Here is a 26,588-nt window from a genome sequence, read left to right on the forward strand (position 1 = left end):
ATCCCGCCATCGCTGATAAAGAGTTAATTCTTGACAAAATATTTTTCATACAATATGAGCTGGCATTCGTCCGTCCAGGGTGCAGCCCTGCCTTCCAAGGGATCCTTACCAGGAAAAAGTGGTTTTCCGATACTGGGTGGATATATTATTTGGCATTTGTCACAGAAATAATAATAGACCAAGAGCGCTCATTAACAGCAGCCAAGACATGAGAAATCAAATGAATAAAAACACATTAGGCGAGGGGTTCTGAGTGCCTTAACTATTTCGTATCAGGGGTTTGAGGCCATGTCATGCTGCCCTTGTACAGTAGCACGAAGCAGAAACTGTAAGGCTGGATAGTGGTGACAGACTGGCCTCTCCTTCAACCGGCATTGAACCTCCTGAACGTCAGAGCTTATGCATTTGGAAGGAAGGCACAGAAATGAGTGTCAGAACGGTGACTTGATGGCTGCGTGGGTCAGCGGAGCTTGGGTGCATGGTCTCACACTCTCCCTGGCTCTCGGCTCTAAACTCAGAGGTAAAGAAAACCTGGGCGATTCCAAATTAGAAATGAAAAATAAAACATTATGCAAGGGCCAGGTAATGGGTTAAATGCTCAATCTGGCATTTCTACTTACAAGTCTGCCATTTCGCTCTCTGTCTGAGAGAAGTATTGCTGAGCCTCTCGCAGTTTAGACATCTGCAGTTGTCCATCAGCTAAGATCTTCTTTATTAAATCCTCATCTAGGAGAAAAAGATTACATAAACCCCTGGGACTGCAAAATACCTACAGTTAGACGGGTAAATTATTTCTCCTGTGGTTTACACAACAGACAGAGCCGTACTGAAACCATTAACGTTTTAATGTTGCAGCTTAAGATGCCACCGTTATACATTGCAAGTCGCTCTCGTGTGGGAAAGTTTCTTGGATGGGTCCTCATTCTCCCCGTGCTGTACAGTGTCTGTATCATTAAGGTAAGCTGATTAATGCCAATGATTGAAGCAGCAGGAAGGTATAAATACAGAAAAAAACGATTGGGGATTTTATTAAAACTGAAGTCAGATCGGGAGACAGTTCACTATTTGATACTGAGTGCAGTTATTAGATATTTCCAATGAAACACACACAGACGCATTCCATTACTGAACTTGTAGGGCATAGCACCTGCTTAAGCTTCTTCTTACCACATGGGAACGAAAAAAAACAAAACAGACAACAGCACTGTGCTCGACGCCGCTGATCATCCAGCGTGCTCGTGCAAAATGACCTGCAGTACCTGAAGCGGTAAAGTACTTGTTCCGGTTGTTGTACTCCTCCTCCTCCGATGCCAGGGTCATGTCCACTCCGAGATGGCGGCTGCCCTGTCCCCTCTTCAGCTTGGGCAGGTGACCGACCATGATGGAGGGGTCTTTGAGAAGGTCGGGCCAGTTAGCCACACTCTCCTGGAAGTTCGTTTTCTGCAGACTGGGAACAGTACAAATTCAGCCGCAGGCAAAATACATTCAGGACTTTCAGGCAAAAGGCATCCACCCAACTCCCCGGGTTATGTAAGGGTTCCAGCCCGAAAGCTGATTTGTGTGAGAACTGGAAGCAATCCTTTCTTCACTGTGGCATGACCACACAAAGGGAATGACTTCAATCCTCCCTTTTGTGTCCTGCCAGTGCAGGAGAGTGAGGAAAGAGGGACAGGAGAGCAGAACTGCAGGATCACCAGGGTTTGTGGTCCTTCCGTGGTTAATAGGTGTGGGAGCTGATCGCAGTGGGGGGTATTGAGCAACAGAGAATGTAGCGGCAGCAGTTCCCCAGTTCGTACAGGGGGAGAGAACTGAAATGACGATGAATGAAAAACAATGTTTTAGGACCCTGATTTCAGGAAAATGAAACACCAAACCGGCGGACGTTACACAAGATGTCACACTGTAAACAGAACAGGATAATTGATTCTTGTGTGCTGGTACTGCTAAATTTCACGTAGTTGTTGGCAGAATTTGGCTTTTGGCCGTTTTACGTATCAACGCAGAGATTCATATCACTGCTCCGGCATGCTTCCTCTTAAACCGTCTCCTTTCATAAGAAAAGGATAAATTAAACTAAAATATGATGTTGAGAGGTTTGCAGATACTATACTTTACCTCTTTGATGAAGCTATTGGTACGTCCAGATTGGTATCCTCAGAATATGTCTAAAGAAAAAAAAGCAGTTTAAGCATGGCTATTTTTCATCACGGGTTTAATTTCAGCATTAAAATTCCTTTGGGATTTTTCTTCCCTTTATTTCTGAATTTAAGAAAAATTCTAATTTTGTTCCCTCAATTCAACATTTGGACCAGAAATTAAAGTTGAAGAATTCTTTTTGTGATGTCTATGTCTGATACAGGCTTCTTGCGGTATGGGTTGGGCATGATAAGGCTCTCATAGAGTATATTTGACAAATAAGGGTACCCTCTCCAGGTTATTGAGCACAAACATATACACAGTGCTACCACAGGGTAACATGTACAGTGGACTGGGTCTGAAGGTATTGGTAGAAAACGAAATCAAGCTGATGGTCGTACTGCAAAACATTTCACGTTTAACCATTTTTCATTATCCACACCTACATTTTCTAACCACTTTATCGAAAACAAAGCCACAGGGGAGCTGGAGCCCATCGCAGCAAGCTAACGCAGGATACACCAGGGATGGGATATCAGTCCATCACAGGCCACACACACATACACTCACACCAGGGGCCAGTTTTCCTGAAATGCACTTAACCTACCTGCATGTCTTTGGCCTCCTACCTGCATGTCTTTGGCCTGTGGTAGGAAACCCATGCAAACATGGTGAAAACAAACAGTACAAACTCCACACAGACAGCACCCCAGGAACTGAACCCAGGGCTCCAGCGCTGCAAGGCAGCAATGCTCACCACTGTGAGTATGAATATAAGCGTACTCATATTCAAGAGATGCATAACATGGTGTGGCAAATAACAGCGGGAATACCTGTATACCATTCATCACCCTTGAGAGAGACATTACCTCCCCTGGAATCCCGTTGAAAATGAGGAAGGAGCTGCCGGCAATGGAGCTATCCAGGTAATCATCAATCTCTAGTGACTCCTGGTCAAGCTGAGGCACAGGCTGCTCCACACAGACCTTAGGAGAGAGAGAGATGCGCTCAGCTTCCATAGAAAAACACGTCATGGCTGAATAATGCCTTTTATGTTTCTTGACAGTATTTGAAAGACTGTATTTCCAACAAACAATTTGATCCATTTTCATGATTTCCAAATCCAATCTATCCAAAACTCCGAGGGAATGCTGTATGTATTTTACTGAACCCTACATTATGTCTTGGAGTTGTGATATACAGTACTGCTCAAAATCATGAGCAAATCCTGTCTTCTAAACTCATCTCACTGCCTTGCAAAATGTTATTCCTCCCAATTTTCAGATTATTAGGGATTCTCATTTTGCAGGCCCATACTGACAGTTACACTGTCACTCTGGGTTTGGGGATCTAAAAAATCTGAATGCACAAAAACGATTTCCAGTAAGAAACAGCTCTGGAGCCTGAGCAGTGTGCCGGATTCTCTTGGACACTTTAATCTCAAGGGGAAGAATGAGTTGCTTTCAATCTGATGTGAAATGAAATTCTGTGCTGCAGCTCCTCACCTTGCTGCGGGCCATCCTGAAGAGAGCCAGCACAAACAGGTAGACGGGATAGATGATGAGACAGGTCACCAGCCCCACAGCCAATGTCTCACCACTCACAGAGGTTAAGTTGGAAACAGGTGTGTACCTGATAGCACAGGGGAATTAACAATTTATAAGCCACTAATACAGCTTTTACATCATACCCCTTGCCCCCTTATTTAAGAAAGAAAGGCTTGTGATAACACATTCCCATTAAGACAGATCTGCTAGTGGAAATCGGAAAATTATAAAAAAAAGGACAAAACAGAAAATGATTTCTTGAGATTTTATCACAGGAGAATTGCTATAATTTATATCCCTTATTTTCTCCATAATTTGCAATTCCTGAATTGAATCCTGCAGGGAAACTGAGCCAGATTACTTTACAGTTTCAGACGTATTTCATATCCGATGCAAAAAAAGTCAAGTTTGTGAGGCATGAAATAGAGGTCATAAGAATAAGTCTGATAAGTCGATCTCATTACGAAAACTTTTAACATCAGCACTATGACAGCAAATTCTTAAACCAAAGTTGTTTTTTCTGGGAAACAAACCTGAGATCCGTCAGCTGAATTGGTCCTTTAAAAAGCTAAGGCCTAAAGGTACATTTGTTTTGCTAAGACAGCACTTTTAAAAGAAATAAAAACAGAACCTCCCTTTTTTACTAACTCTCTTGTGATGCTGAAGTTTCCTGTCAACATGAATGAACAATAACTTCCCTCCCAAATTGTATTTTCATGGCCAGGTACATCAGGCAGATCGGGGATTTCTACATTCCTGAATTCACAAGAGAACGGGCGGGACTTTTACCTACGGCTCTTATCCCCCACAAGGCCGTACCACACACTGTTGGCGAGGAGGAACAGGTGAACCAGGAGGAAGCAGCAGGTGGCCCTCTGGAGACGTGTGAATCGACTCCGGGCAGGACGTTCCCAGAGAGACAGCCAGATGTGCTTCTCTGACAGGCCTCTTTCCAGCTCTGCCACAAAGATCCTGGAAAAGCGTTGCAGTTCGGTATCCGCTACAGAGACAGAAAACCAGAGCACCGTTCGTGGAGAGAAGCTTTAAAACCCTATAACCCACTGGGATACTGCCAGAGGTGCCTTCTACTATAGCTGGATAAAAAGATCCACACCGTTTCGTTTCGTTTCGTTTAGTGGAGGGCATGCATCAGATACACCATGACTCTCTGCTGTTTTTAATTCTACAAGGAGCCCTCAACTGACCCAGAAGGCAAATCAACATGAATATTTGATATTGTGTGCTGGGCTGGCATTCATTTCTCTTACTGGGACACATTATAGGATAACACTTCCAAATTTCCAACATAAGAGAAAATGTATTCACAAGGGTAATATTTAATATGTGGTTGAAAAGTAGAAAGAAGACACGCAATCTATCACCAGTTGCTTTTTTTCAGATGTGTTTATGGGAATTAACCTTGTTCCTTTCTAGCTAACACACACTGACACAGCATCCTACTTGACCTTATTTAATACTATTTAATGTTTACATTCCAGCAACTAGCCTCCTGCCCTGCGCGTAACACGTTTTTTCTTGAAATTCACCAGAAACAGATACAATAAAATGGAGAACCTAAAATAATATCAAGAAAGAGCGCAACTTCCTATGCTGTATCTACATAATTCAAAGTGGGTCATAACCATCTTCTTCCTAATGACTCAAATGGTTTTGCAAAAGATCTACATGGACAAAAGTGAAGAACCTGTAATTACAACTAATGGAATTTCTTTGCTCACTGCTGGAAAAAAAAACAGCAGCTTAGGGTAAAAATGCGTTAAAGGGAAAATATTCATGGCAACAGGGCAAACTATATGAAAATGTATTTTTTTCCCACAAGAAAAAAAAAACACAACACACAAATGGAACTTTCATCTTGAGTTAACGCCAGCTATATAAAATTCCACATCAGCCTTTTGGAAAATTCTCACTGGATTGCTACACATGGTTCTTCCCCAAACGAGGACATATAACTTACTGCAAGCTGGCTAAAATCAGATCTTGCACTGGATATACACAGTGTGACAAAGACGTTCATAAAATATATTGAAAGGGACTGTCACACAACAAAATGCCCCAGTGCCCGTAGAGCACTGAGGTGTTTGAGATTTATTGTAACTGTCACAATAAACTTAAAAATCAACTCGACAGAGTAAAAATCAAAAAGCTTTGATGGCTCACAGCACTCATTTACTGTGTATTTATCATCACAAAGGCAGCCCCCTGCTCATCACATACAGGTATATAGATATATTATGGCTTAGTTAACAAGAATGGGGGCTTTCTGGATATGCTGATGTACTATGTACCGTACATTTGATGTTTCTAGGCCAAACACTCAAAGTGTAAAGAACACAAAAACCTAGTTCAAGGAGGCTGATCTGACGTTTGTATTCGGAGGAAATGGCCTTTACTTTTTCTGAAGGAAAAAGACTCAAACCTCGCAAAAAAAACTCTACAGATTTTGCTGTCAAAATGTGGACCTGAGTATTCATAGCAATGTCTTCCGCTTACTTGAAGCTTCAACCTCTATGTCCACCATCCCTTCTGTTTTGTCATTGTCCACAGAGAGCCAGTCCTCAATGAGGAAGAAATACTTGTTGCTTGTCTGCAGGTCTTTTACCACGACATACTGGAGGTACCAAGAGGGACTCAGTCCTGTCGACAAAAAGAGGAGCTTTGTAAACCTTGTGAAGACCCCACAAGACAGACATCTGTAATGATCTCTCCTCCTGGGTACAGTAATAAAGCTAGGAACAGGACACATGGTCCGAGGCAGAAAGTGTTTGCTAAAAATCAAAAGCAGAGGAATTTATTTTTATTCATTCATTTTTACACCTTTAATCTAAGTTACTAATAAATAAACTTACTTCAGAAAGACACTATAGCAGAGATGCAGTGATTATGCTACAGTAGCAGTTTATAGTGATTTCATTATAATAGTGAGATGAGAGCAGTGTTTTCCCCCACTGGCAAAGAAAGAGCAGTTTGCAGTATGTATCAGGAAAAAAATTCCTCATTTGTTCCTGAAACGCCACAATCCAAAGGTTTCCATCCGCACGGTAAAGAAGCTCTTTCAAACAACCCCCTCTGGTATTCTCAATCAAGCATTCAAAATGTTGTTTTTTTAAGCGGGATTATAAAACAGGTAAGGATAAAACACTCTGACATGAACACACCATGAGAGAAAACGACCTCAGAGAATGATGTCAGTGGCAGCCTTTGAGAATGATGTCAGAGTCTTTACCTTTGTTGTCGTGCCAGATCCGAATTTTCCAGATGCTGCCCAGATTGCTGTCTGTGGAGATGTGAAATATGTCCAGGCTGCTCCGCGTGAAGGCGCTGCCGCTGTCCAAGTGTCTGTGGCCACTCCTGCCCTCTCTCCCATAGAGGCTGATCCCCACATGAGCCGTGGTGCCTGCAAAGAACAGGCCGGGCTCAGCTCCACCATTCCCAGCTCAGCCACAGCAGAGGAGAGAGCTGGGAGGGACTGGAGACTTATCGCGGAGAAGGAAAAATACTGTGTATTAAACTGAACGCAGCACAAAACAGCTAAACTGTTTATAAGTTACCTTATATAAGTCTGTTATAACATTATGTTATAATGTTTATTACGTTTATATAAATATATTCTAAATTGTTATGGCAGGCGATTGTCATACTACTTTGTCATAGCAAGAATCAGAAAAGTGACCTAAAGCAAATACGTTTAACCCGACAAAAGTCGAAGAGTCTTAGCCATGCAGGATCTAGATGGGTCGTAGCCAGGCTAAAATGAAAATGTATTATTCCAGATTTCTTTGTACGTGTTCTCTTGTAAGTGTCTAAGGCTATTGTTTTATTTTTTCAACTTACGTATTACTCAGGTTCACCAAATCTGAAACAGATTGTATTTGAACATTATAGACTGACAAAGAAGCAATGGCAGATCAATCTCCTTTAGTAATCAATGCATTACTGGCAAGTAACGCCTCCCTTAAGTGTTATATGGTTAAAAATCATCACATACCACTGACATACAAAAACTGTATACTGGAGTTCGCATGGAACAAAAACAATATTCATGATGATTCCATGATCACTCAGCAACTCTGCATAATCCTGTCATGTCAACTTGTGTAACAACAAAGCATTAAAGCATTAAGTCATTTGTCATTAAACAGTCAAGCCTTTGCTGTCCCACTGCTGGTGTTAGCTTTTGGCAATTCCTATAACAATAAGAAAGAGAAACAATAAAAGATGGAAAAGGATGTTTCTTTGTCCTCATCATTTAAATGTTTCTATATACTGTACACACTCTTAGATAGGAAAGCGATTTCTTGGATCCAGGGACAGTTAACGAAACTCCCAAAACAGACAGAAGACGGGAGAGTGGGTATTCTCCGTGCCCACCTGACCCTCGCCCCCAGCCGGTCTTCACTTGGACCTCGTACTTGTAGAGACCATCCTTGCCGCAGAAGGGAATGACCCCCGTGCGCTTGATGTCGATCAGGTCTAACTTCCTCACTATGACTGCCACGATGGAGAAAGTGACGAAGCTCACTGCGCACGTCAGCAGTACAACGTAGCTCATTTCTGGAGACGGCTCCTGGAACAGAAGAACACATGTTTCCCCTGTAAAAAACGTCACCAGTTTAAATCGAGGAAGGATCTTCTGAAACCGTTTACCCAGGGGATGGACAGTCCTGGTCCTGCAGGGCCTTTAGGTTTTCACTCCAACCCAGCTGTAAACGAGCAAGACCAGCCTGTTTCTGGGCTTAACTGGACCAGCTTTTCCCAGATCTTCAGGTGCTGCTTTGAAGAATCCTTCCAAAAAAAAAAAAATCTGCAGAACCAGGACTGCCCACCCCTGCTATTTGCTATTTACTGTAATGCATTTGTGCAGCAACACTGAGTGTTAGTACAACACTGTTCACATCGACTTTGATGGTAACCTATCCTTTGAAGGTTTACCTTAAACAACCCATCTACTAGGTAGGTGCTATATGAAGAAGCCAAATCCAGATATTTTATATGCCATTAGGAATTTGCTTTAGTGTTGCCAAGACTCACTTGTCGACCACTTTTAGATTGACCTACACATCTCAACCACTAACATGATTAAATCCGCACAGCTGAAGCATGTGAGCTGTACCTGCAATGAAGGGCAAAGTGTCCCTCTCTCATACTAATCTTTCTTGTGCCCATGTGTTTCTCTAAAATAATAGGGCGGTTCCCATAGCAGAAAGCACTCAAGCGCCATTTGGTTTTTAAAAACGCCTTTGAGCGCGGATCGTATCTTAAGACATCACGAAGGCAGAGATAAGAAGCAAGAATGGGAGAAGAGAAATTAATAAAGGTGGCAGCGACGATGAGAGATTCCAGCTGCTAGGTATGGTGAAGCAGCCGGAAACGCCTTTTTATCAGCACTGTTGAGAGGGTCTCTGTGAACTTTGTACATACTTTTTCTGCTGAGGCTGCAGTATTTTATAAGGTGGACATTCAGAACTGGTTTGAACTGGACTGGAGGAATGCCGGACACAAGGGATGTTATGTAATTCTATATTGTGTTATATAAGAATGCCTGCTACAAAACTAAGTAACCAATTGTGTTAAAAGAAGTTATCTTTGGCAAATAGGGAAGAGATGTGTGTGATCCTGTAATGCTGCCAATCTGATCAGCACAGCGAACTGTGATATAAAAATACTTAAGGACTGTATAATGTAATCACTTGGAGAAAACTACACTGAGCATCTGTCTGTGTGTTTCACTCCCATGCGCACGAAATAAAAAACTTGTTTCATTTTCCCAGACGGACTCCTGACTGTCTTTTCAGGGAAGGCAGGAAAATGTCTCCCGCAGCGCTTACAGGGACGATGAAGACCACGGACTGCGGGGGCACGAAGAGGCTGGCCCCGAAGGCGGTCAGGTGCTCCGTGCGACAGACGGCCCTGCCCATGGTGGTGTCCTCCAAGGGCACCATGCCGTCCGTCTTCCAGAGCAGCTCGCCGGCGTTGAAGTACTGACAGAGGGAGGAGTAGACGCCGACCTCCAGCCGCACTGGAGACGACCGGCAGCCGTTGGTCACGTTCACATAGTAGTCCTGCGTTGTGTCATAGGCCCTGGGAAGAAGAGACGGCATCCTTGAGATTTCACCGCCCTCTGCCTGTCAAGTTTTAAGGCTAATGGAAACCCCTAAAACTCACTTCATGTCATGTTCTGCCTTTTTTAAGGAGATGTGCTCTTGTGCTCATGGTAACGCAGTCATCTTTTGAAATAGTTTTACAGCTGTGAAATTAAGGGGTCTTTCCAAAACCCTTGTGAAATTCTGTCAGGCCTATTAGAAGATACTGTTTCTGTAACTTTGGCCTGGAACCTACAGTATTACTCAAAGCTATATAAAGTCTCTCCCAGCATGCATAACAATGATGCTATTCTTTTTGCTTCATCAGACGCACTCGCATGAGATGTTTTGAGTGATGCTCATCTGCATATAAAACTAAATCAATGTATTTCACGGCACAGAAAGACACACTGGCAAAACAGAATATGTAAATGATCGATGAAAGTGATCATATACTGTTATACATAATACCAAAATATCTTTGTTCTGACATATGAGTATTTAGTATATATTGATTTACTCTGGAGATAGGAAGAAAGTGTATGGCTTGTGATCCAGCCCTTTAATCAGGCTAAGGGTGATCTTCTTCTGTGCTGTGCAGTTGTGCTCATTGGGCCTGCTGTGGCTGTTTAGATAAGCAGTAATGTATGGCTCTGTTCCCTTGACAGCACCAGCATCTGCAAAAGATAAAAGACAAGGGAATTTTGTCCGCGTCTTCATCCGTGAAGCCAGTGAGTTGTAATTATGACGGGGAAAATTTGATTCTTTTCTTCTTTTTATGTGGCTAGAAACACCCTTCACTGACAGAGCAAGCTTTCAAACAAAGCCAACACTGAGTCCTACACGTGTTATTTATACTGAGGCTCTATTCAACCTTGCATTGTCCCTTGTACGCAAACATATTGTTGTGGTCCCTTCTGCCCCAGTTGTTGAGGCTGGAGTGGGTGACCCCAGAACTGGAAGTTTATGTCTGTTCAGAAGAGAGATGTGGGCAACTGGTGGTGGGACCACGTGTCTCCCTTAAACAATGAGAGGAGTCATCACACTAGAAAACCTCTAAGACTACAGAAAAGAGGGGGGCATTTTGCCTGTCTAGTTTGTTTAGATACCAGGAGCAGAGGATTTCATCCAGCTGTTTTCTGAAAGATCCAAGGGTATACGTTTTAGCACCTTGACCGAGTAGATTACTCCAGATTCCCACATTTTGTTTGGACATGCAGTTTACTGTAAGTACCGCCAGCTCTCAATCCTATATACTGTATATATGTAGCTTCAATAAGGGTCCACTGGTTCATGTCTCACCGCTGATCCCCAACTACAGCTGATCCCATTCCTGCTACTGCTACTAGTAGTACTTACCATTGAGCACTGTGAATGTGAGCTGCACATGTAGCCCAGCTGCTCTGTTAGTGTTGCCTGTTCTGACCATCACGATCACGGAGCTCCACTCGCTGATGTTGGCCGCCCCAGACAAGATCTTCTTCACTCCTTTACCGTTTGACACCTTCACCGTGATGGCCTTGTTTGCGCTCAAGCTGGAGATGGGAATCTGGGTGCCGTTTTCCGTCTGGAACTCCATTGAGGCCACTTCGGTCGAAACGGTGTAGTTGTCCACGTACCCGAAGGGGAAAGGGTTGGACTCGACCTGGAAGAGGACCTGAACGATGTGCGGCACGTCCTTGAAGGTGGTGTTGAAGCTTTCCGGGATGGAGAAACGGCAAGTGGGGTCGTCAACGTAGCACAGCAAGTTGAGGGGGTCCGCGCGCTTGCCGGCCGTGGTGATCTCCGAGCCGTTGAAGACGAGGGGTTCCTCGTTCAGCACGCGGGAGTGCATGAGGATCCTCATCAGCTCGGAGGACAGGTTGTAGGCTTTGGAGGCTACCAGCAGCTGATCGTTGCTGATGCTAAACTTGTCCTCTGCAGCTGGCTGTGGGGGTGCCTGGTTCACCAGGTGAATCAGATCTCCTGGAAATCAGAGGAGGAAAAATGATGCCTTGTTAGAAAATGTGGGAATCTCATCCAATCCTTTTACTCTTCAACAGTAAAAGCTTGGCTTCAGATATCAAGCTCAGATAAAAATGTAGTATTCTTTCCAGAGCCATCTAACTAAATAATGAATGAAATATTTACAAATTATTACCATAAAAAGGATAATTTGTCAGTTTTCAGCTACAGATGCCAGCTCACAGGACTGAGATTTGAAATCTGCATAGCAATTATTACAAGTTAACTCTGGAAATAGGATTTAAGCTGATCGTATATTGCGTTTTCAGCAACTGATTCTTAAATCAAGGGTTCACATCAAGCCTATAGGTACCATGGTATTATGCTATAGGTACTATGTGTCTGGAAGTGTGACAGGCAGCAGAATGCCCAGCACTATTGATGCACATGCGCAGCTTCGTTCTTCCCATGCCTGTATGAGCGATGCACAGGGAAGTTGGCTAGGTGAACCTGCAATGATCTCAAGGAAGGAGATGGGTATTCAAAAGCTATTGGGGACTTCAAATGTGAATTACTAAATATATTGTAAACGGGTAAAAATAAAGGAGCTCATTCTGACACATTTTTTAATTTGATAGCCATCCTCTGCATTTCAATGGACTTAAATGGCTCTAAACCCCTGCACTATTTTCTCAGTTTTCTGTTAGAACTTCCTAGTTACCCAGACAGCTGCTGCATATTACTCACCCATTATGTTGAGGATGTTATCGGCAATTTCTGTGGGGGTGACTGTTCCCTGCCTTGTGTCACTTTGCAGGATGTCCAGCATGGATTCCAGCTTGGTAAGTGTAATCTTCTGGCACTCCTGGCAAATGAATTCCTTGCTGACAGTCTGGAAATGAAGAAGCAATACATAACTAACACCTGACAAACCAGTGATATAACTGTCTGAAGAATTTCAAAGCTGCTTTACTTTCACAATGTCAAGTCACTTCAAAGCTATGCAGCACTGGGTAGATAATAATAATAATAATAATAATAATAATAATAATAATAATAACAATGCACCAACACAGTTCCCCTTGCAGGTCTCCATTCCCAATACTGCCCAGTGCCAGCCTCACATACTGGAGCTTTTGAGATCTGAGATCAGACTGGCCCAGCAGTGTGAACTTATTCCTTGTGAGAAGCAATGTGAAGGAAATCCTGTCTTACTGTGCACTGCGCCAAGGCCGCTGATGTCTGTTTAATGTCATTGACCGTGTTGACGTCCAGAGAGACCAGGGCTCGCGTGATATTGCTGCGGATGATGACGCGCTGTTCTCTTTCTCTCCACAAGTCCAAGGATGGTGGCCCGGTTTGTTCATACTATGGACCGAGAGGAAAAACAGAGAGACTTGGTGTACTTGTGTAATCTACAGCTTGCGATGCATACAACACAAAAGTTAATGCTGCCAAAGCCCAGAAGAAACTGAGCTCAGCACGACAAAGACTTTCAGGAGAAAGGTTAGGGCTTACTTTTACACACTACTGCTCACCTACATACAGTATATAAGTCTCGTACCCAGGTCTCACTTCATGTATCTGTCTCGCATCTCGCCCCCCGCTTCCCCATCGACACCTTTCCTGCAGCACCCTGGCTAATTCCTCGAAATAGTGTGGGGAGGGAGATCGGGCAGCTTATCCTCTCCGGCGAGGGAATCGCATTCATTAGGATCTAACTGAACGAATGGAGCAGCCCTTAGGTCTAATGAGCCTCAAAACGGAGTTATGGGTTTGGCTGTATGAAGCCATTTCTGCTCTCCCTTCCATGCTTCCAATGATTAGGAACTGGATGCAGAGACCATGCTTTCATAGCGTATTGGTTCTTGGTTGATGGGTCCCTGTCAATGGAGAGAAAAACCTGCTCTTATTGCTGGAGCCTGAGATTCACGTCACTGCCCACCTCGTTGAGCACGGTGATGAGTGCCAGGGAGAACTCGCGGACCTGCTGGGGATCTCCCTGCTTCAGCAGATCCTTAAGGGCCGTTTCGGTTTGGTTATACAGCCACTGAGTGAGGCTTTGAAAACCCTGCGGTGGTTCCGGCAGTCGAATGACCATCGACCTGAGACACACAGAAAAAGCGCTTACATGACCACATTTATTCCATTAGGAAAAAAAAACAGATCTTTTAAATAGGATCAAAACTAAATCAAAATCTTAAATTAATATCACAAAAGAAAGAAAGAAGCCGTTCACATCGGGCTCCTGAAACTCTCATTTGGAATACTGTATATGCAGGAGTTTCCTTAGGAAAAAAAAATACATTGTTGTCCGTATATATATTTTCCATTACAATAAAAAGAGAGCAAAGGTACAGTTCTTCTGTGTCACCAATATCTGAAGATCCCCCTGATACTCCTCAAAGAGCCTGTGTTTCATAAGTTATTTACTCCTGTTTTTTTTTCTATAAAAATAAGTAAATGATCATAATTCTTTTTTCGTGAATGTCACCTCCCTCACAATTTGAATCAGCAACTGTTGTTAACTCAATTCACAGCCAAAAGATCACCTTTTCTCTTAGGTTACAAGCAGAAAGGCAAGCCTGGACTGGGTTTGTGGCCCCAGTGAGACCTGGTGTTGTTCTGCCAAATGAACAGATGAAACAGTGTTTCGTCTCCATTGTTGGTTATTTATTGTGTTTCTATTTCTATTTCTAGATGTAACCTCCAATCCATGCTGGTTATAATGTAGTCAATGATATAAAGAGAACAGCATGATCCCAAAAAATGAAAGGTGATTTAAAAATCCCATTCATGAAAGCAGCCGAAGACTTCAGAGGCGGAAACATGTTTCAGACCACCGGTACTCACTGGTTCAGCGCCACAGTGGATGCTTCTTGGTGGTCCTCCACTCTCACCGACACATCGACCTTAAAGTTATTGGAGCGGAATCCGGGGGGAACAAAGGCTGAGTATTCCGAGCTGGTTCCCTTGTACACGTAGAACTCCTCGCAGTAACTCTTGACGCAGCGGGTTACAATCAAGCTGTAGACTAACGGCGTCTCCGCGTCATCTGAGTCCTCGTATCCTAGAGGCAGAGGAAGAGTCCAGTCATGACCGACTCACCTGTCGCCCGCATTCAGACGCTGAACACACGGCTAAACCAACATGCACGGCTGATGTGGTCACATTTGCTGGAGCCGCTGAAGGGAGACCATTTTCTTAGAAGTCTGGGAAACTGCACATAACTGATAAAATGACACACATGCAGTGCAAAACACAGAAAGCTACATCCATCCACTGTGAAACCTAGACAAGAAATCAAATTAAATCAAAACTTTAACTTGCAAAGCACTTGTAAATTACAGACCCAGTGTTTGATGACAGCTTTTCACATCCTACGTAATGGAAACTCCCTACTGAAAGGGTTGAAAATAATCCTTGGCTTAACCATAAAAATGGAGCTCATTGCTCATTTAATAAAATCACTTAAAATATCATCATAACTTCCCTGTGCGTTTTTAAGATTTCTAAAATGAGCTACACATCTGGATCATTTCCATTCTAAAATGTCTTCACACAATGTACTTCAGTGCCTTTTCATATCGTCTGCAGCCACATAAGTTGTTAGTCGACAGTCGTTCAAAACCAGGAGGCAAAAACTCATGTTCATGGACAACTGTGCACGGCAATGACTTCATAATCAACAGCTTGCAGAGGACATCAGCTGGCCTGTCAGCATGGCTGAGTGAGCGCTTACACCTTCCTAGATATTTTCAGGTGACGGCCAGGAGGAAAGACATAAAAATACGAGTTTGCTTTGTATTAAATCTCAGAAATGTTAGGTACTGTCATGCTTTAAATAAAAAACGAATGGTTCCGGATGGAGATCCTCTTTATTAGAAGCAAAACAGTCAATTCAGTGTGCAGCCAGTGTCATTCACATAGTTGAAGCATTTTAACCTCAATACTACGTACCCAAGAGGCTAATAGCTGCCTAGTATTATAAAATCAATTTGAGTAGTATGTATTGTTTGGTGCTGTATTAACATGTCATCTGTCACTGTGCTTTATCTGCAAGTGCAAAACTATACAAAATCCCATATGCCAAAATGTCAACTGTGATGCTATGAGTATTTTCACAACTGAAAGGTAGATATTATTGAAAGTGTCAATTTGCAAAAATATACTGGGGATTTAAAAGGAACAATTGTTGATTTCTACATCAAAAAGAGAAAAAATGTAATGCTACACCTACAATTTTTATTCTGTGTGGTTCTGTTATGTTCTTCATGCTAATTAATATCTTCTTTCAGACCTCCTTTTCAAACTGACTTCCAGAATGTGTTTTCAGGAAAGAGAAGGGACATCTGTCATTGCTGACATAGTTTGTCAATGCCCTTCAGATGGCTGTACAGGTGTCATGTGGTTCACTGTTCTACTCCAGTACATTGGATTTGGCATGTAAACAGCTGGATAACAGAGTCAAGACATGAACATGGAACAATGGCTTACCACCTAAGTCCAGTCATGAAAACCCATTATATATTTTTTCCCAGCTAAGCTCCCAGTTACTTCATTTAACTTACAGTATTTGAACTAATAAGTTGCTTTAAATTTCCAGCTTCAAAATAAGGGTTAAGTTAAATGACCAACAGCTCAGATTAAATTAAACTTTGAACACACAGACACTCTTAACTGTGTACAGGGATCCTTGCTTTGAAGGCACAAAATGATGTTCTATTCCTTGAGGTAAGTCTTTGGTTTGTGCCTTGAAAAAACTAATTTCTTCATCGGCTTTCAATAACCTGCTCGCACTTGTACAAAAAAGATACAGATCAAAGCACTTGCATCGCTGCTGATCAAAAGACTAGACTGCTCACCACAATCTGCTTTTCATGTTTCAATCAAACCAGAGTGACTGTTCATGACTAAGTAGCTCAAAATTAAAATCCAAAAGCCCAACCATGATCTTTGTAGAAACTCTTAAATATCATATGTTCACTCAAGTTGCAAGTAAATTAATTTATTCAAATAAATTCAAAGACTCTTATCTTACACTACAGGAAAAGCAACCTCAAGAACATTTACTGAATTTTTAAAGAGCAGAACAAAATGGAAACTAGTACTATTTAAAGTACTTTCATCTTTACTAGTATTAGAATGCAATTTGTTTAACGATTGTTACCAACTCTGTTGTCAAAAGGCTGTGCATAGTTTTTTTTTCGCTGCATAGCTATGGGAATAACCAAATACAGTGACACTTCTATCGTAACATTTCTTACCTGTGCATGTGAATTGTATTTTGGTGGTCAGGGCACTGGCAGTGGCATGGGGGTGTAGTGTGCAGGACCCACCAGCAGGGGGCAGGTTAGGTCTGAGTTTAATTGAGGCCACACCCACGCCATCCATCATGGGGTCGGTGACATGCAGGGTGAAAATGTAGGCATCTCCGTCACGCAGGATCCCCTGGCGGACCACCAGGTTCATGCCCCTACTCCCCGTGGTTGTGGTGCTCATGTTCAACACCAGAGACTCGTTGTTCGAGTTCAGGGCCGTCCAGTGCTGCAGAAACCAAGCGGAGCAAAAAATTATGTCACAACTGCCGGCCACAGAGCGTGTGGCTTCTTCACACTAATCAAACATGAATACCCTGACCTTTCTTTGATTATTACCAGGGAGGTGCTTGCATCAAAAGGCACCTCATTAGGCACTATTCAGATCTGGGCAGACACCTGGCAAATCGAATTTAATTTAAAAAGGTTTGAGCTGGGGAGCTGCATCAGCATGCAGGCTGCAGAGGAACACGGAGAGGTTAATTCCACACTGAAACATCGAAGAAAAGGAGAAACCTTTCGGCTCTTGTTCATTCTTCAGGTGCGACGCCACACTGAAACTCAGCAGCAGAGTTTATGCTTTCTACCTTCAACTTCGAATTAAGCCCTACTTGTTCCAAAGATCAGCGATATCACAGAAACGCAAGGAAGGAGCTGGAAAGTAAGCTCATGTACTTTCAGGACTGAAACCCGACGTCCATTCAGCTATTTTGCTGAAGCTGAAAGAAGAGCTTCTTTTGCCAACAAGCTACTGTACCATGAACCAGACAAGGAATGAATGAATGGCTGTCTGTCATTTCTAACCCTCATCTGTCACAACTGTAGGAAACTAAAACAGCATATTTTGGTACTGACGAGTCCATTTGAGTTACCTTAGTGTAGGTGATGTATAACTTTGATTTGTGATTTTAATATTATGTTTTTGAAGTATAACCATTCCTCTTGTATTTACTGAATTGTACAATTGTACCACCAACTTGTAATCTCTGCCTCGTTTCCTTACTGGCATTTCTAAATTTATAGACCCTAATTTGATTCAGCCTTTATAGAATAAAAGTATACAAGTTATAAAAGTATAAAAGTTAATAATTCACTAGTATTCCTACAGTACCACATACACTGTCTGTATTCTGGTTATTTCATATGTACTAGCCATTTAAAAATTATATTTATATATAATACTGTATAATCAGTTATGCAAAGTAGCATATATTGGGTAAGCAGCAGTCATTAAGATTTTCATCCATATCAAATTCAGCTTCTGTATTATATACGTTAATAACCCATGTTGTGTGTGGCAAGTTAAACTCTCCTATTAATATCACGTCAACTTTGACTATGTCTGAACTAGGTTGTCTACAGGAGAGACTTATTAAACACTTGAAAATTTTATTTTACCGGGCATCTTTGCTTCAGTTTTCCAGCTTGGAGATTATTTTTTAACCTACACTGTAGTTCTACTCCACCAGCCCTTTTAATCCAGCTTTTTCTTTCTGAGAAATCTGTGTACCAACAATCTGATCCTGTTATTCATCCACTGGATCATTGTGATACTTTTCTGCTGGTCTGAAATTGGTCTAAAAAGGCCAACACACTTTGGGGACTGTGGCCCTTCAGGAGTGACCTTGCTCAAGAATTAAGTATGTAGTCATAAAAGTATTTTTCCTCCACAAAATTCTCTCTTGGGATATTTGAAGAACATTAGCCTCCCTGCTTCAGCTGTAAACATTCTGGCATTTTAAACTTGAGTGACAAGATGGCTTCCTGATCTGGAAGAAAGCATGATTACTCATGTTTGTCAGCTGGCAGGATCAGAAACTTCTTGTATTGCTCTGAACTTGAAAATTATGATAATACTTCCATGGCTCATTACAGTGTTTTTTTTTTTCAGATTGCTTCGTTAGTTAAATACGAACCTGGTTTGGATTAAAAAAAAAACACAACAACTTCGTATTTTCCAAACAGGGAAAATCAATCAGTTCTCTCTTAAATAATGAAGCCAGCGAGTTCTGGCTCGACCTGCTGGGCACAAGTACTGTATGAGTTTCTTTTTATTGGCTTAGAGAAAAACAAAAACTGGAAGGAAACAGCAGTACAGCTGTGAGTGCCATCAAGTGATATTAACCACACAAACAAATTAGAAACAGTGGTTTACAACAATGTCGTTTTTCAAAGAGGGGCTGCTTCTGAAGACTTCTCTTACCCCAGTGTGAGAGTTATCCTGACAGTTGCTGCATGTCCCCGCCAGATAAACATAGGAGCTCTGGCTAACTTCGTAGACAGACTGAGCTTTGCAAGAAACACATTCCAGCAGCACCATTGGGATTCTGCCATTCTTCACTAAAACCTGAGGAGAAACAACACAGAAAAGCAACCCTTTTATGCCATAATGCCTTACAGCAGAGGCCACCAAATACATTCAGTGACCTCTTTACATTAAACTGATTTATTCTGCTAGAAGAATATGTTTCTACTTTCTTATAAGGAGCAAAGCAAATCAGATTATGAGAACAAAATTAGCAAGCAGTCAAAACAACAGACCTCAGAATGTTTCTTTACAGCCTGAGGTTCTCACTTGGAGAGCGACTATTTTATGTATTCGAATTTTGGAAAATTCTGTTTTGTACAATGGAGCTAAAAAATTGCAACTCAAAGCTCATCAGCTTATGAGCAGATGGGGAAACAGTCAACGGGGTCTTGTGTGAGCACTAAAGGCCAGAATAACAATGAGGGAGAGTGTAATGCACAGTTTAAATTTTAATCTCCAAGAGAAAGTAGCATGAGAGAGATTGTCAATATGGTAGCAGTTCCTCCTTTAAAACAAGGATAAAATACCATGAAAGTATGAAAGTCTGGGATTGATTATTCAGTATATAAACAAGAGACATACTGTAGAGGAACAACAGAAGATGCTTTTCTAAAAGGACATCATTCAGTCATTCACCAAATGTCATGCAAGGACACCCATGAAAGGTTTGCTTTTCAACTATATAATTACTCTAAACACAAGGCCAAGACTGGCATTAGCAATAGGGAAGCTACGTTTTTTTCTTCCTCTGTTTGTGATGATTTCTTAAATGAAAACAAACTAACAGGGGTGAAAAGGATTTTGATACACCAAGCTAAAAAGCTCTGCTTTCACGTTTAGCCCGCAGCAGCGGTAAGATATACTGTAGGCAGAAATAGCCAAAAAACAGCAAGCAGAATCATGAAGCTTGGGTAGGAGCACAAACACTGTACACGGAGGAGGAATTGTGAAGGGTGCAGGTGACTGAGAAAAGACACTGTGGAGAGCTGGCCTGGCTCACAAGGGAGCACTTCAGAATTCATCACCCATTGCAGTTTAAGACCTCAGTGCTAAGCCAAGCCTCTTCTTTCTTGTGTTCTGTTATAGGTTGACTCCTAATTAATGGGTCTTGCTGGTGCTTAACATCACATCAGTCTCTTTTTCCCCAGAGAAGAAATGTTCTTGAAACAAAGTTGAAAAACTCCTAATGGGGAAGCACTCATTTGACCCCGTTCCAGGTAAATAAAAACAATTCACCTCAGGTGAGATAAATGTTGCATCCAACAGTTAAAAAAATATGATTTATCACTGTGTGTGCTTCATATTGAGTTTTTGAAAAACTGTTTAATTATTCATGTTCGGAGCAGGCTGAAATAAAAGGTTAATAAATAATGAACGTCTTTATTTGCTCTAGTATTTTAGGTGTTAAGGCCGCCAGCCACCAGCCACCACACTCCTAGAAAATGACTTTTAGGAAGCAGAATTCCTCGATTCAAAAACACAATGAAAATCTCATTGCAGGGGCTCAGATTCAATAACACTAACACCAATCGTTAACAATTGTTTTCTGTGGAAATAACACAATTAAGCACTGTAAATGTCTGCCTCATCTTTCAGTCAGTTGGGACTGTTTATATATTTATTATTCACATCAAGAATTAGTTTTTTGTCCCTGGTAAGAATGTGGTATAATTAGCATGGTAAACAATGTCATAAATGTTGAGCATGGTATCTAGGGATTTGAAAAGCTCAGCTATTGGTTACTGGTTTAACTGGACCACTTTAACACCTACTCCTGGCTTTCCAAGTGTCGTGGTCTTTAATTGACCTGGAAAATGTGTGAACACTCCGGCCCTCGAGGACAAGGACTGGACACTCTTGAGCCTTACAGAAGTATTCCATACCTATGTTCATAATCTTTTTTACTTCAGAGATAATTTTTACTGGTCCTTGAGATCCACATGACCTTCTGTTTTCCTAATGACCAGAGCCCTTAAGAACTGCATGAAATGATTACTGCCATGCTGTTCGGAATTATTGCTGTTTCCAAATCTTTGGTCATTGCAGAACTGGAGTTCTCCTTATAACCTGCAGGGCTCTAGCCCTTCTGCACCAGCAGCAGGGATCGCTGATTTACAATAGATATGAAAGCATTTTTAGTATAGACATCTGGAGATTAACATGGTAATGAAACGTTTTTCAATGCAGCGTTAATGTATGTTTTCTGAAACGCAGGCAGTACGTACAGTCTGATTCGTAGACTCCGGACTCATCCCTGGCTTGCTAACAGTGAGGCGGAATGTGTATTCCATATCCGCCTCTAACATGTCCTCGGGAATTACCAGTAGTGGTTCCTGTGAGCCAAAATGCAAACTACATCCAATAGGGGAGTTCTGTGCACAAAAACAAAACATAAGCAAGCAGTTTTGAAAAATAGTTAAATAGTCCTAGAATTGATCCACAGATCACGAGATACCCCTGCATTTGTGATGGTTAAAGTTCAAGTTAGAAAACAGATAATAATAATAATAATAATAATAATAATAATAATAATAATAATAATAATAATAATTGAATTTGTATAGTGCATTTCATTTCTGACCCACAAATACTTTACATATATTAGGAGGCTCTCTTCATCCAATTCTCAAGTGTAGTTAGAACCTCAGTTTTCTGTCTCCACCGATTAATCTCCTACAGAACAGTGTCCTACAGTGTCCTCAGACACTATCTTGAGGCACTGTTTTGGAACAGACACCTGTTACTGGACCAGAAAGATGAATGACACCTTATTGTTCATTAACATCTTTTAAAAATGAATCCAGCTTTTGATTAGAATATTTTCAGCCCAATACTGACCAGGCCCAAACTTGCTTGGCTTCTGAAGTCTGATGAGATTGGGCCATGAAATCATATAACTTCAATAAAAATGATAAAAGTGATAGAGAAAAGGTGTAAAAGTGTGATCTACATGACAACTGTTTCAAGTTAGAGTTTAAAGTGGTAAAAAATGAATTTACCTTCGATGAAAGAAAGCAGTCCCAGGAATAGCTTAGAGGTGACTGGTTTTCAGCATCTAGGTTTGGGTCGTAGGACTTTTCTCCATTTAATAGCAGATCTTGAGATTTGGACCAGATTCTAAATGTCCCACCATCAATTATTGGTACCAATTTTCCTGGGATCACACTGAGACTAAGGGAAATGCTCTTTCTGAGTGGGCTGCCTTTGTATGAAAGGGAAAACACCACACAGTAGTTGCCTACATCCAATGCCATTTTTGGAATGGCCAGCTGAGGTCTCCGGACATCTAGATCATCATGAAGTTTTACTTTAACAGTATCACGCAGGTTCGCACAAGCTGACACTCTGTAGATTTCCCACAAATATTCCACATCGTACCTGGTGCATCCTTTTAAGTCAACAGTTGCCTCCATATAATTTCTCTGTGATCTTTTGATTACCACCTGGGACGAATGCACCAACTGGACCTCTGGTTCCTCGCACTCAAGTTCCTGTATGGTGACGTTAATCTGGGCAACAACGAAACTCACAAAATTGCTGGCATTCACCTGGACGGTGAACACCCCTGGATGAGAGTAGGAATGGGAGATGGATGGCGTGTTGCTTTCTTGTTTTTCCGAACTATCTCCAAAATTCCACAGGAATGTCCCTTCGTGAGGTCTCGGCAAAACGAAAGCAGTCAGAAGGACCGACTTTTTGACCAATGTTTCTTGAGGTTGAGCTTCAAGGACAGCAGAAAGCAGGATGTTCTGGGCCTGTATTACCTTCGTTATGTTCTGACCTCCTAATGCATTGACTGCTCTCAGATATATGATTAACTGGCCTGGCTCTGGGGGTGTGTAGAAAACTTCCTTCCCAATCAAGGATGTCTTGGAACCAAAGTGCAGGTCAAAAGTCCAAAGGTAAGTCACACGGCTTCCCGACTGAGTTTCAGCACTGAACATTTTAGTTACACCAACTGGGATGGCTTGCTCACAGCAGTTAACCATCGTCAACCTACTAATTGGCTCCATTACTGTTACAACTGTACTTGTTCTTTCTGAGCTGACCTGGTTCTGAGCTGTCAGATTAACAACATAGGTATCCACTCTGGTGAACTGGTGGGTAAAATTTAAGGTATTTAAGGTAAGTACACTGGAGTCACCACTAATACTTAAGTGAAAGCTCACGGACGTTCCTGATGATATACCAATCATGAAAATGACATTTTCTTTCACGGCAGCAATGTTCCTGCTGGCTTTAAGTTCTAACCCCTCTATTTTATCTTGCACAGTGAAGTTTCTAGTGGTAACCGCCCAGCTGATGTCATTAGAAACATTTAATGTAATTGTATAAAGCACAGCTACAGGGAAGCAATAAGATATCTGTCGTCCCATTTCAGAGCTGTTGGGAAGGTGCCATGTCCAAGAAACATTGGTACCTGTTTGGATGTTTCCCTGTAGTGTCAGAGTTGTGCCTGAGGCAATGTACTGCTGGTCTGCAACATGTTTAGGGGTAAATGTTACCCCTGAAATGGGCTCCTGTACACTTATCCAATCCGAAGCTGTATTAGAGCTCACTTTATTGGCAACCGTGACACTGACAAATTTGAGCCCGGGACTTTTAAACTGATGAACAATGGACTGATTCTTTGAAGTCAAGGTAAAATTATCATTAGTGGACCAAAGGCATTCTAAATTTGTGCCACCACTCACTAACAAAGTAATGTTAGTTAAGGCATTTACTGCAACAGGATTAGGAGTTGCCTTCAGACTTACACTTCCTACTGGATCTAAAAACTCAATAGTTTTGATTACACTGATTTGGCCCAAGAGATTGGTGGCCTTTACAATAACATCATAAACGCCGGGCTCAGGGAAGTTGACGATTGCTTCCTTTCCACTGATGTTCAGAATGGCCTCTTGGCCTTTCAAAATGGTCCAGCTGAAGGACATGTTGGTTCCCTCACGGAGTGTCGCTTGCATATGGAGTGCTTTATTAGTCATGAAACAACAGCCATCCACAAGATCATCCGCTAAAATCTGAAGACCCTCGAGCTCTCTTAAAACAAAAATAAAGATGCTGGCCTGCATTGAGTTAATTCTATTCTCTGCTGTGACAATGACATTAAAGGTTCCGATGGATCGAAAAGTGTAGTATATGGTTGATGACCCGGGAATCGGTGTACACCTGTCGCACAGAATCCAGGAATAATGAACATCATCGCCTTCTATGAGATGTGCATCAAAATTAACAGATGTATTCAGAGGCACGTTGATCATACTTGCATTGATTGTCAAGCCACGGATTGGTGTTATAACGGAGACAGTAATTTGAGTACTGTTAGTGCTAACCTCATTGGTTCCTGTCAGGGTGATGTTAAAATAGCCAGAGGAATTGTATGCATGTGCAGCATTACGACCCATGAGGATGCTTCCATCTCCAAAGTCCCACGTGTAATGTGCCTTGCAATAATCACCGAAGGCTGTAAACATATACACCTCGTGCAGGGCTAGATTATTGGATTTTGTGCCATTGTGCTGAATCACCACTAAGCCAATAGATTCTTGAACCTCTACAAGGGCTGTGTTGTTGCTAAACGAGATGTTGTTGAGAACAGTCACGGTCACAAAGTACCGTCCTGGGCTTTTGTACGTAAACCCCATTTTGTTGGTCCCTCGAACAGAAGAGTCATTGGTGCCAAAGTCCCAGAAGTATGTGTACTGGAATTCAGGAAAAGCAGCTACGATGAACTCGCTCTCCTCTCCCAGTCTGGTGTAGCTGCTCTGAGGAAGGAGGGTGACATTTGTAACCACTGGCTGAACACAAACGCAAGTGAAAAAATTGGCTTTGTTCACACTGCTTGACAGAACCAAAGAGAGATGGTAGTTTCCACTCCTCGAGAACCTATGTGCCACTTCTGGACTGTGGTGGATAGTCCTATTTGGTGAGCCATCCCCAAAACTCCATTCGTACACATAACTTGAAGAGTTGCCAGACACAAAAGCAATGAAGCTTATGTTGAGGAGCTCCTGAATACAGCCAGAAGGCTCCAGTTTCAAGACTTCCAGCACAAACACCTGAACACGGAGGGACACTGACAGAGAGTTGACATGGTTCATGGCAGTGATGTTCACCATGTAGGTTGCGTCTTTCACATACTTGTGTTCCACCTCCGGCTCAGCACTCGTAAGGACACTCCCGTCTCCCATATCAAAAATCCACGTGATGTTATTCCCAGATTCCACAAAGGCGTTTATATAGGTAGGAGTGTTAAGTTCCGTAGGCCCACTGGAGGAGGCCGTCAGTCCTCTGATTTCTTCAAAGACAAGGATGCTCATCTGAGAGCCGATACTGCTGATTGTGTTGTTGGCTAGGACACTAAGGGTGTAGACTCCGCTCTGACTGAAGGTGTGGTTCACTCTTCGCTCACGCCCCTGCAGACAAGGAGAGCCATCCCCAAAGTTCCAGGTGTAGACGATACCGTAAGGAGAAGGCAGGGGATGGGCCTCAAACACTGCTGGCATCCCAACAACCAGTGGGTCTGTGTCGTTCTGTATTTCCACAGAAGTAAGGATGCTGTAGACAAAAACATGTATCTGCTGGCTGACATTTTCATACCTATTGGACACTGACACAGTCAGGGTATATTCTCCTGCAAAGACAAAACGGTGTAATAGGCTGTGAGTAGTGTATCGATGCAATATGTACAATGGTAGATCACATTTCCAAGGTGATGATTTGTAAGCACTTTCAGGTTCTCCTGCTGACAGTTAAGGCATTAATAGTTTCATACTTTGTCTTGTTGCTCATAAAAAATACATGTTTAAAGTGCATGAAACCAAATCAAGTATTGTTTAAAATACATAGGATTTGTCCTGAATTCAGAAGACTTTTAATGGTAATTTTTATTATATTCTAGTTAACTTGCCAGGAATATGTTTGTCAGTGTGTAGCCCTTGGACCTGTTTGTCAGCTTGTTGTCAAAGTCACTATATGAAACATACAACATGGCTAGACAGACTTCCAGAATGTGTTACAAAGCATTTCCTGCTCTCAGTTTTAAATGCACAGTTAAATGCAGGACACTATTACATAATTTTAGAGAGTTAACGTAAAAAATTGACAGGCATTAAAATTAAGATTGATTATCCTATAGCCTATTACCAGAGCTGTTGCATTACCTGGAAATTAATCTGTACCAGTTCAAGCTAACATGCATCACAAATCACAGCTTACAATGAGACAGCGC

At 42.0% G+C, this 26,588-nt stretch overlaps 1 protein-coding gene across 1 annotated transcript in view; it reads right to left on the reverse strand.

Annotated features, from left to right (window-relative positions):
- The window catches only part of pkd1a (polycystic kidney disease 1a), a 102,724-nt gene that overhangs the window by 13,734 nt on the left and 62,402 nt on the right, over positions 1–26,588 (reverse strand). Inside the window, exons 16-35 of the mRNA XM_088613149.1 lie at positions 22,357–25,991; positions 21,583–21,729; positions 19,253–19,396; positions 16,999–17,278; positions 14,585–14,801; positions 13,677–13,836; positions 12,947–13,099; positions 12,479–12,623; positions 11,147–11,752; positions 10,308–10,464; positions 9,533–9,785; positions 8,076–8,271; positions 6,931–7,101; positions 6,198–6,341; positions 4,473–4,683; positions 3,642–3,768; positions 3,006–3,122; positions 2,116–2,165; positions 1,260–1,447; positions 621–726 (exon numbers count right to left, since the gene is read on the reverse strand). Of these exons, the coding sequence (XP_088469275.1) occupies positions 621–726; positions 1,260–1,447; positions 2,116–2,165; positions 3,006–3,122; positions 3,642–3,768; positions 4,473–4,683; positions 6,198–6,341; positions 6,931–7,101; positions 8,076–8,271; positions 9,533–9,785; positions 10,308–10,464; positions 11,147–11,752; positions 12,479–12,623; positions 12,947–13,099; positions 13,677–13,836; positions 14,585–14,801; positions 16,999–17,278; positions 19,253–19,396; positions 21,583–21,729; positions 22,357–25,991 (7,207 nt within the window). The remainder of the gene's footprint in view (positions 1–620; positions 727–1,259; positions 1,448–2,115; positions 2,166–3,005; positions 3,123–3,641; positions 3,769–4,472; positions 4,684–6,197; positions 6,342–6,930; positions 7,102–8,075; positions 8,272–9,532; positions 9,786–10,307; positions 10,465–11,146; positions 11,753–12,478; positions 12,624–12,946; positions 13,100–13,676; positions 13,837–14,584; positions 14,802–16,998; positions 17,279–19,252; positions 19,397–21,582; positions 21,730–22,356; positions 25,992–26,588) is intronic.

The sequence above is a fragment of the Lepisosteus platostomus genome, chromosome 19 (assembly GCF_059453375.1).
Source record: "Lepisosteus platostomus isolate fLepPlt1 chromosome 19, fLepPlt1.hap1, whole genome shotgun sequence".
In the NCBI taxonomy this organism is placed as follows: Eukaryota; Metazoa; Chordata; class Actinopteri; order Semionotiformes; family Lepisosteidae; genus Lepisosteus; species Lepisosteus platostomus.